The 11,821-nt window shown below is 39.8% G+C and overlaps 1 protein-coding gene across 1 annotated transcript; it reads right to left on the bottom strand.

Moving 5' to 3' along the window:
• Window positions 1-21: 21 nt before the first annotated feature.
• On the bottom strand, window positions 22-11,416 carry emc1 (ER membrane protein complex subunit 1). Its single transcript, XM_040152205.1, has 22 exons — window positions 11,242-11,416; window positions 10,601-10,728; window positions 10,434-10,499; window positions 10,253-10,346; window positions 10,046-10,174; window positions 9,685-9,811; window positions 9,345-9,494; window positions 8,957-9,124; window positions 8,420-8,491; window positions 8,073-8,171; window positions 7,757-7,853; window positions 6,966-7,082; window positions 6,046-6,245; window positions 5,675-5,824; window positions 5,162-5,323; window positions 4,821-4,940; window positions 4,185-4,322; window positions 2,867-3,040; window positions 2,414-2,624; window positions 2,171-2,255; window positions 1,902-2,031; window positions 22-1,360 (listed from the first exon to the last, which is right to left on the bottom strand). The coding sequence occupies exons 1-22, from the start codon at window positions 11,331-11,333 to the stop codon at window positions 1,181-1,183; spliced, it is 2,889 nt and encodes a 962-aa protein (XP_040008139.1). The 5' UTR covers window positions 11,334-11,416; the 3' UTR covers window positions 22-1,180.
• Window positions 11,417-11,821: the final 405 nt, after the last annotated feature.

Raw genomic sequence — 11,821 nt, 5'->3', positions numbered from 1 at the left:
AGTTTGCGAAAACACTCAAACTGGAGTTCTGAGACCAATTTTAATGGAGCATCAACAACAGTGGACGTTGGATCAAAACTGCTCACAAACATATGAGCTGCAGGATGACTGATGTACATAAAATAAAGGCTTGTGCTGGTCGTACCTTGGTCAAGCGCGTGATGGTGGAGACAGTGTGACAGTGCTTTTGGTGGGAGAGTCTTCAGGAAAGCACAAATAACCCTTCCTTGTCCATGCTACACCATCTCCTCACACTGTATATTCACATTTCATTTGCCATTAAACCAAATGGCATTCAGGTCTCACGGTGTTTCAGCAGGCTAAAAGTATAAACCATACAACTACGGTATTGTACCAATTATGCTCACATGTTGTATGTCTTCTGTTTTCTCTGACCTCCACATTTATTATAACTCTCCATTAGAGCAGTCTAATGCAGCAGAAGTGTAACAAAATGTATTCTTGGAAAAAAACTATCATTGCTCCGGTATCTAACTTTTACATGTGTTCATAAGAGGAAAAAGGTGCGCTTCTCCTGCACTTAAGTTCAGCCGGGTGGTCCGCCTTTTAAAAAAAGCAGTGACTATATTCTCCGGAAGCGAGTCAGGAAAAAAGGGCCCCACTCCATAGTTAAAAAAAAAAAAAAAAAAAAAAAACAGCAATCTGATCTGCTCACGCGTTTCGGCATGATGCTTTAGGAAGGCTTAGAACTGCAACGGGTCAGCAGATTTGCCAGCCTACTGATTGTAAATAAATTCTTCTAAATAACAACCTCAAAACCTTTTTTTCCTTACTTGTTTCTGGAGAATGTAAACAGTAACTTTCACGTGTTGGAATTTACAAACTCCACGATTTAATAAATCCAATTCTGTTTCATTAATTTGTAATTAGTTATGTGTTAAACATTTAATCAAAATGACATGGCACAAAAAACAATTACTCTACTGTGAAATAATTCCTTGTGCTTGCAAAATAAGTTAAAAAATAAACACATAAAACCTCTACTAACCCCTCCTGTCACCCCCACCCCGCTGTCCCCTCACCCTTGCAGTTCCTTATGGGCCTTATCGAACTTTGACCTGTGTTCTTCTACAGGCACGTCCTCAGCCATCTTATCTCCTCGGGCTGAGGTCCTTTGTGCAGCCTCAGGGCTGGCCGAGATGGGATTTTGACGATCACTTTACCGCCAGGCCCGGTTGAGCAGTTTGACTTCTGCCAGGCGTTTGCTGATCATGGTGGCAAAGAAAAGAGCGAAGAGTACGCTGCTGATCAGCATGTAGTCATAGTCGTCTTTTAGTACGTCAAACTGCTTCGAGGGATACACGCGTGTCTGGTAGATGTCGAGGCCGTATGCCACCACCTACAAGGAAAAAAGTAACATCGTATTTTTGCTTAATTTAACTGTAAGGGAGGACACCGGGTGTTGACTGTATCAATACCTCTTTTGGATACATTTAAATCTTTATGGCTACAGTACTGAGTCATTTACTGTCCAAATGAATCATTACTTTAGGTGTTCTACACAGATAATAATCATAAAATAACAAATAAATATATTTTCTTCATTAATTTTATCCTAAATGCCAGTGACCATTCGTCTCATGACCTTTAATGGAAAGCAAATATCACAATATAATGGCACTAGTGATCAAGATAAGTTAACCATGATTTTAGAAGATAACACAACAAATGAATGTATTCATGTTGCTATAGAAAACGTGGAAATTAAATTCTAATACGCAGTGGCAGCTCAACAAAAGACAGCACAAAAATAAAAGCTTTCTGAGCCACTTTTCTGTCAAAACATTTTACAATAAGGTAGACAACTGTAACACTTGAAGACACTAATATCTTGGTAATCATCATATAATAGTTTGTCAGTATTGTGAAGGCACACTCACCAGACAGGTTGACTCAAGTCCGGAGGGTGCAGTGTAAATTCCTCGCACTCTTGATACAGTTTGATTGTAGTTGATGAACCATTCTGTACGGATCAGCAACTCTGGTGCGTATGGTATCAAGTTCTCTTCACTGGAGAATTAAGTGAACAGGTTAAACAGATTGAGTGAGTGAGTGAGTGAGTGAGTGAGTGAGTGAGTAAATAAATAAATAAAAATAAAAAATAAAAATCAGTGAAATGTTTTAAACCAAATTTGACTGAAGGGCTTACCGGCTTTGCTCAGACACTATTTCTGGCCTCCGAGGGTCAAGGAACATCTTAGGTAATGACAAAATCCCTCCAGATGGCAAGCCAACTGTGACAAAGCAAACCCAGAACAACATTTAAAAAGGGGAATGGGCCAAACAATTTTTAAAAGACCTTTTCGTTTAAGAGGAAAAAGTGAGTTATTCTCACAACTGTATGTAACTGGAAAATATGTGGCAGACAGCAATATATGCCACTGAAACTTACTGAGCAGGTGGCGGCTGGTGATGCCCTTCTCCGTCAGAGTGGCCTCCATGGTAGAAATGGAGGAGGGGAAAATGTAAGACTGCTGAAGCACTTGAGGAGCATGTGGCCGATCCAGCGAGCTGAACACAGTGCTGTTGTAGAGCTCCATTCCTTCATACAGTTCAATTACAGAGAACTCGTTCCTGCGAGACTTGGTGCTCCAGTATTCGTACTGAGGAATCAAACAGGCAGAGGATGCATTCACTTGTCAGATCACATGACCCTCTAGGCCTTGCCTGTTGTCCGTGTCAAAGTCTGTCTATTAATGTGATCAATGTTTAATTAGAGTGTGGGTGCTTGGTCATTTTTATACATCTGCCATGAGCTAACTCCATATTCTTAGTGCAACAAAAGAACAGAAGATCATCATTATTTCTGCCCTTAAGAGTGACTGTAGCTGTCACTAATACTCACCACCACCCAGTTTTCAGAGTGCACAACATGCACCGGTCCTCTGGCCTTTCTCTGAACGGCCTCGTGGAAGATGCGACCAGTCACGCCATCAATCAACAGGATCCCGACAAAGCTGCGCTCCTGATGCAAGTCTGTGCTCTCCGTCACCAACGCCAGTAGATTAGGGTTCAAGTACTATTAAAAAATTGGATAAATTCAGCATCTTAAAACAAAACTGAAAAATACATAATTTGATAATGGACACAAATTTTTAGTTAAATTCAAGAAAATAAAATATTCATAAAATTCAAAACAGAAGTGTCTTTCAGTTACACATTTCTCAGACATGTTATATATAAGCAACTTCATTGATAAGGTGTAATGTTTAGATGTAAAATGATATCTGTCTTTATTTATTTAGAAAAAAAGGTTTTTATGAACAATTAATTTAAAATACACAGGACCTATTGAATCACGAAATAATATAAGGGGCTTCTTGGCTGTGTCTGATATGGAGGTATGATTTTTGTGATTGCACATTTGCTGTCTCTGTGATCAAATGGGACACAAGAAATGACAAGATCATGGTTAAAAATATAACAGCAAATATTTGCACCACTAGCAGCAAGGTCTAAAATGTGGTGGTGTTGGCTTTCCGATCACTCTGTCTAACACATTGATCAACACTTACTGGACAGATGACTGGATATTTCTGATCCCCACGGGATGATTCCTAATGATTTTGGTGACTCCCTTTTCCTCCAGAGCCACCCTAAGTACAAATGTTTTTTTTTTCCCACACCACTGATAAAGCTCTAAGAGTAAGTGGGACATCAGTATGTTATTTGGTCTGTCCCACACTTTTGTATTGTAAGTTGTAATGAACACTGCAGCCTCCAGAATGCCCTGCCAGAGCTTTGGAGTTTTGTATTGTTACTGTACATTTTAGGCATTTTGCAAAAGTGCGCCTAATAAAAATCTGTGTGCAGAAATAGAATAATTAATTTCATATGTCACAAAAATTACAGGCAAGGACTACTATAAAGAGTGTAAGAGTCCTAGCAGAAAAAAAACAGCAACGATACTTCAGAGTCAGTGCGAGGGAGTGAATATGATTCACTGGGGAAACACTGACATGACATACAGTGTTTTCTTGGAAAGATGAGTTCTCGGTTTACATCAGAAGACAGGGAGTGACTGTCTTTATGACTGAAGTGGGAAAGACGGAGCAAAACATTGACCTAATCCAGCACATATAAGAGCAATAGTATAATTTTTAAACTTTCACAATTCTTTCCAAACCATAGCGTTAGTAAGGTTTTAGGGGAAGTCACTCTACCTTATATAGGACACTACGGTCTCCCATTACTCTGCCCTGGGAGTGCACATGCTCATTGGGCCTTTTCCCTTTGACCGAGACAATCCTCTGTACCTCCGTTGGGATGATGACCTCCCAGATCAGCTCAGTGGACAAGTCCTGAGAACACAAAAATATCGAAATTCATTCTTTTTCCAATCAGTCACCTGTGATTTAAGTATCATTTTGTGGTAGCAAACTGTGAGAACAGGAACAATGAACAGACCTCAGACTATAATGTTCATTCTTAGAATTTTTTACGCATTATTGTGCATGTCCACTTGGTATTCACACTAAAAAGTATACTACTCCATTGATTTCCTTCAAACTAAGAGACTCTGGAGAAACTCTAAGTCTCAATCAAATATATTATATGAATCATTTGTTATGTAAAATATATTTGAATGTTCTCGATCACTTTTTCCCCAGTACTGAAATATGTAGGAAAATTGTCACTGCAATTATGAACGTTAAAAATAGTGAAACCATTGTTGCAATATTTGGCAACAAACAAGCCGAAGCCTGGTTGTGGCTAGGATTTCAAAAATGTTTCCAAAAATCTTGAGACCTGATGTGCAAAGAACCTTGAAATAATGCAGGAAAAAATGGTTCACTTGCCGTTCGTAGCCTGTAGCCAGAAAGTCTTCCCTGGCTTGAGTCAACAAGGTAAAAGAATATGGATGAGGCCATCTCCTGGAGCTGCTGCAGTACATACTTGGTAGAAGGAAAGGCAGACACCTGAGGGGGGGGGGGGAATCAGTAAGATGGATACAATTTTTAAAAGCCGCTTCTGGGAGCCAGACCAATCTATGGACAGAATGAATGAATCAATGAACAAAAAGAGGAAAGATCTAAGTCGCTGAGTGTTGGTCTAATGGGTGTGGATACAAATGGCACAACCTACAGTACGGGTAATAGTTTATTCAGAATGTTGATCTGGTTTACAGCTTGGCACTGACCTTGTACTGGTCATCAACGAGAAGTAAGACCTTGGCATAATCCTGGTCCATGAGTGGCATCATGAGTGACTGAAGTATTGGCTGAGGCAGAGTGGGTGGATTGATGTGGCTCTTCCTTCCAAAAATGGGGTTAAATACATGGAGTGTGGCCAGACCTGTGTCCTGATGAAAAACAACAACAAAAAAAAGACCAGAATGAAAATGATAGGAAACGGCAAAAATGAATACACACCGCCTCTAAAGTTACCCAGGTTAAACCGACGTTTTTCTTTCAAGTGCTGGTAACTGCAGGAGGATAAAAGTATTCAGCTTTTACCATGCTAACAAAGGCACGCTCGGTAAAAACTTAGTTATCTTTCTTGAAGCCCCTCACTCTATGTGAGGTACAAATCAGCTGATTTCACTGTAAAGTAATTTCCTTTGTTTGTGTTAACGCGGCCCAAGAGAAAACAAAATTGAATCCCAACCTAAAGTTCTTTAACCACAGAGTTTAGAACCCTTGTTGTTAACTACCTTGTCTTTGATGAGCAGTGTGCACTGTGGGGGATGAGGGAAGTGTGCAGTGGTCCGTTGCACCATTAGTTTGAAGGCCGCATTAGACGGGATGTTGTCCAGGTAGTGCTTCCATAAAATACTGCCGGTCTTGCTGTCAATCCCAAAGAGCTGAACAGAAAAGAAGAAAAGGATGAACCGTACCAGGAAAAAGTGAGTTTCAGAGAGGTCTGATGGAGTCTGTTTATTAGTGTTTCATTTTACTTTAGGCCTGCCTGAGCTTAGACAAAATAAACACAATCTAGTTTTACCACAACTGTGCAGCACAGCTTGTCCCCCCTGCACAACTGCTGAACAACAACTAAAAGAGAGGGTAAGCTTTAGTTTCGTACTTTCCCAGATGCAGTAACCATAACCATCATCTTCTGCAAGTTGAACTCATCTCTGGACAGGTTCTCAATGGTCACGTCATTTTTAACTTGATTGCGAGGCTTCCGTGCGTCGTAGAACAGCTTCCAGAGGTGGGCGATCCAGGCCTGCAGCAAGATGAACTGAGAGGAGAGCCTCTTCAGCACCATGGACATCAGGCCGTCTAGACACATTACAGCAAGACCACAGAAGCTGCTTAATGACTTTCAGTAGATTCAATTCACATTTAGGGATGTAATTATATACAAAAACTAGACCTTTGTCGCAGTGGACGTGTTGTCATGGCAAGGAAAGCACAGGTGTACCTCACAACATGAAAAGGCTCTATAGAGCACTGATCACTGTGTAAAAACTAAAATACAGTCAAATAATACTTATTAGGCAGCAGCATATTGCTTGCATCATTAATAAAAACAGTGCAGGAAAGGATTTTCAGGCAACAAGACCCTAACCTTAAGACAGGCAATCAAGTGTTGTTGAGAAAGAGCAGAAGAAGTCTGTTACCTTGAATGGCTGAATCCAAACGCGGCAATAAAAACAAGGCAAAACAGAAGGAAGTGAAGCTAATAGCAACCAAGTGATTCATGACCTAACATACCCAATAATTTTTTTCTTAACTGGCTGGCTATCTACCTGTAGCAACCACAAAAATAATTAAAACAAGTAATGATTAAATGCAGGTGCTGGGCAGCTGAAGCAAACATAAAAAGCAAATTAGAAATTGGACAACTGTCCTATGTTTCTAGAACGTGCAGGAGAGTCTGACAACTACTGAAACTGATAGATAAAATACTGAATACTAATCCACAGCAGAGATTAGTACATAAATCTGAAAAATTTGGGATAAAAAAAACTAAAGAAGGGATTTTGGTTTGACATTTACCGGCCTTTTTGCCAAACTCTCCCTCCAGCTCTGCCTGCGTTCCTGTGAGGGGCAGATCCACCATTTCCATTGTCACCACATCTGACAGGGCCTCTTCTCTTGTCCACATTACACGCCCTGGAAAACAAGACGCATTATTGTTCTGTAATCATTCATTCCACTTTCCACACCCTATGACAGTATGCACTTAGTGCTGACGCTTTTTGTGAATTATGACATGCCACATTTTTTTCCTCCTCACACTTGTGGAAAGGACAAGATTATGTGTATATTATGAAAACGGAGAGTCTGTTTGTGCTCCACACAGTGGTCAGATGTTGGCAGTATCTGTGATGATTAAGAGGTGGAAATATTCAAAAATGTTATCATAAGGCAAAGCATGGCCCACCAGACTGTTTTGCACTCTGGAAAGATGTACTGGATCTTTAAAGTAAACACCATGAGGGTAAGACTCACGACTCACATAAATCTAAGTTTCACCTATTGACCGTCAGCTGGCTTTGATTTCTCTACAACACACCACATGTAGACAACTACAAGGGCCAGACATTCACGTAGTTGTGGGATTTGGCCAAATTACATCCCTGGGGAAAAATAGGTCTGTTATTTTGTCTGTTATCTAGTTACTATGAGCAAGATTTAAAAATTTTTGACTTTGGCGCCCCTCAGTGGTAGAATAAAAACTGGCACTGTTGCGGGCAGCAGTGCACACCATTACTTGAGACAACATTTACATTACTGCAGACAGACAGAGCTAGACAGATAAAGCTCCCTGTTTTTGCCATCCATACCTGGCTGTTGTATGAAAGTGAGTGTGTGGTCCTCTGCCTGCACCATGACCCTGTAGCCAACAGAGTCATCTTTCTTGAGGAATGCCTGTACATACAGCTGAAAGACAGAATAAAAATGACATAGATTGGAACCCTATTGTTGACACCCTAAAGCTTGTATGTACAGAAAGTCCGCTCCCAAGCTCAGCCCATCTACTCTTAAATTAATCACGTTCGACTCTGTGTAAAGGCCACGGCTGCGTGACCAATCACAGTATCGTTGGGGAAAGACAAAACAAACAAACAAAAAAAAAACAAACAAAAAAACCAGACATACCTTCTCTGGTTTCCCACCATTAGGATCCATATTAAAGATCAGAGTTGTGTCTAGAAGTCTGCGTCCAGTTTCTGCACTAAAGAGGTTAAGACTGCAAGCCTATGGGGAAGACACAGATTGTCATATCTTTCATCTTCATTTGACTGTTAAAGTAATGTTGAATTAAGCTAAAAAGATTTCCCAGCTGCAGTGTAAAACATTGGATTTGTTGATCAAAATCAATGTGCCCATCACATATCAAGCACACAAGGGGACAAATAAGACTGCACTAAACCTGCTGATATATACTGTAATGTGCCCAGAGAGCACAACGACAAACGTAAATGTATGATTTCTCATTAACTCACAGTTTTATTCTTGGGTGACATGACAGCAGCAACAGTCTTCTCTCCAGTGGTAGCAAATGAAACCAGCATTGCCTGTGAATCGAGACAAATTAACTGCATCATCAATCATTATCACTTACTAACAATTGCAGTATCTCAGCACGACACACCGAAATTTACATTTTTTTTTAAAATATAAAAAATATTACATTTTGGAAAAATTTCAGAGCCCAAAAATACAAATTTATTTTAAATTTTTTAGAACCTAAGAAGATAGTTAGAATTTTGCTTTAAAGATAGCCTGGGTATTGGTAATAACTACTACTGTAGAGTTTATCCACCCATTTAGTTCTGACAGTTAAATACTTGATCAAGAAAGCCAGATGACATTTAGATTTTAGGCATGTAATTGAAGATGGTATCTAGAGTGACGTACAGTAGAATAATTGCAATACCATACTAAGATAACACTCTTGAGAAGAAAACATTAGAAACAACAGTTAATCTGGATTTTAATTGTAAGCATCTCAATTGTGTGTGAGAGGAACAGTTACGTACTGGCTTGATATCCCTCAGTGTAACTATTTGACCATTGTTGAGCTGGAGAAGCAGGTAGTGTTCAGGCCCGAGCTGAAGGAAGAACTCTGACAGCGGTGGGCGAGCTGGGTTAGGCTGGGTGGACACCAGTGCTGGATGGAAGCCGGGGGCTGCTTCAAGTCCAAGGGACTAGTAGGAGACAAATGAAAGCAGACTGTAAAAGATGGTAAAAAGCATTCACACAGAGCGATAAAGGAATGTATAAAGAGAGACGGTTCTATTGTGCTGGTAGCGAAATGCAGAGAAGAGAGAGAATTAGGAAACCTGCCCAAACCAGAGAAGAGGACACACATGGTAATTTCATAAAGTGGAAAAAGTTTGACTGATTTTGTTTTATTTTGGTGGGTACCTGCAGGGGGATTTGGGTCATCTGTGTATGCACATCCAAGTCAAGCATGTACAAGGACAAAGTTGCAGAGTCCACACATGTCAACGTCCCCTGGCCGACCACTGCACAGCTGGCCTGAATGTTCGACAGCCACGGAGCTTCGACTGATAGCTGAAGACAATACAAACAAAGACGTCAGAAACGTGGAGTTTTAGTATTAAAGTGCTAAATTAGTTTGGTTTGCTTAATGTATTCAGAATGTATGTGTTTTATTTAAGCATCTGAGTATGATTAGTATTACATTTCATATATTCTACAAAGCATTTATATACTTTATACAGCTACAATAAATCAGGATTACCTGCTTGATTATCTCTCCGTCCTCCACACTGTAAGCAACAATAGCAATGTGGGAATGGGGAACGACTCCCAGGGCATAAACTTCACCATTTCCCCCAGAATACACAGCCTGGTAATCCACGGTTTCACTGTAGAGATTACACAATTGTTAGAATGCCAACCTTGTTTATGGTTAAATAATTAAAATTTTATGTACGTATCGAGTCATTAATTTATTTTTGACTTGATTTTTCTCTATTTATTTCTGTAAAAGTACAAAATACTTAAATTTGGTGTAGACATTTTGTTGATGAAGACAAACTAATATTATAAGTGTATAGACAAATATGTTGACACGACAACTTAAAAATATGGACATTTACCTTTCTGGAAGATTCTCTATCCATTTCTGATGACCATTAGAAAGGTAATGGAGAGAGAGTGCAGTTTTCTTCAAGACAGCCACGTGCTTCACTGTGTCTTGCTGTCCAACCAAACATGCCGACTGAAAACTAAAATATATAAGAAAAGCCATTAACAACTGCTCAAAATAAGGGCAATGATAACCATAATCGCTGCCAGTCAATCACCTGCCAGAGTCAAGCACAATCTCCCAGTTCAAACCACCGACATTTATCTCCCAGGAACGCAGCAGACGGCCATTACCAATCACAAGCACTGCATCTAAGAGACAAGAACAGTTTAATGAGTTATCTGCTTTCAGCGGTGGAACTAAAAGTTCTATAAGCTCAACCGAATTACAAAAATCACCTTGTCCATTTTGCAGAAGAGCATCAATGTTTCCCTCTGGCCCAGTCTTATCCACATGTCGCCAGACTGTAGCAGACATTGAAATGATGTAATTTAACATCATTAACATCACTGTTATGTACTTGGCCCAATAGGACTGTATTACGACAGACTAACAAAATACTCACATAGTTCTCCAGTCCTGGTATTGAGTGCAGCAAAAACGTTCTTCTCTGTTGCCAGAAGCACCTTTTTGGATGACTGCATGTGTGCGTCGAAATGAGAAAAACGAACCTTGCCTACATATTGTTGCTTCCTGTGGATCACAAGACAGAGGCTGAAGGTCAACAAGCAAGTTTATAATTATGGCTAAACCAATGCTTGTATCACTACAGGGATCAAACCAGTGTTATGACACACAGATTAAAATTTTTATTTAAATCATTAAAAAGAGAAAATATTGGTGGGCGGTATCCTGGTTATAATCAGTTTGGTTACAATGCTTTCCAAATGCTTAGATCCCAGTTTCATTCCCATTTATTTACTCATTGACTTTACTGGACCATTAGTTTCCTAATGAAAAATTTACAACTGTGGAAAAGGCTATCAGCACCTGAGGTAAGCTAGTAAATAGAATTTCTTCGATTAATTTAATATCATTTCATTTAGTTATTATCTTTTTTTTTGCCTGTGTTCTTACACAAAGTCCAGCAAGAAACACACCGGGTCGCAGCTAGTGGCTGTGACAGGTGTTAGCATTAGCACCTCCACATTAAATCATGACTCTTAATAGCACACATAGTTGGTTCGCTCTCTAGATTCCTCTTACCAGTCAAATTTTCCTACTTGATCCTCAAACACAGCCTCGATCGAGCTGCATAAAAGAAAACATTTCAGGCACAGCAAAATTAGCTTTGCCATTGCAGCAGTAGCTTTGGCTAGCTCTTCAAAGGAAGGAGGAAGTCTGGAGTTGACTGGCTTTCTTTTTTTCTGGTGACTGAGAGGTGCTGCCCCCCACAGTCGAGAAAGACACATAGCCCCAATAAATGTAATGCAGTGATCATGAATGTGCAGTCAGTTGACAGTTTATTAGGAACACCTAGCTAAAACGAATTCAGTCTAATACATCAGTCTTGCAATAAAGCTTACCTTCGTGAAGGTTACAGCGTTTTTGCTGAAACGTTGTTAAAGAGGTGATGATTCAACTGTATTATTTGGAGGCTGTAGTTTGTGGTGTTGTTGAACTGTATTGCATTATACAGAGAGGTGTATCTGTTATTTAGCCTACGATCGATGATTTGAATGGAGTGGACAAAATAATAGGAACACCTGTCAACCTGATGCAAGGCAGCCTCCAAAATGATCATACAGTTGAATCAACACCTTTTTAACACTGCTCAAACAAAACC

This window comes from Xiphias gladius, chromosome 18, assembly GCF_016859285.1.
Source record: "Xiphias gladius isolate SHS-SW01 ecotype Sanya breed wild chromosome 18, ASM1685928v1, whole genome shotgun sequence".
Taxonomy (NCBI): Eukaryota; Metazoa; Chordata; class Actinopteri; order Istiophoriformes; family Xiphiidae; genus Xiphias; species Xiphias gladius.
The sequence above is the reverse complement of the archived record's forward strand: the minus strand, read 5'-3'. Positions and strand labels throughout refer to the sequence as shown.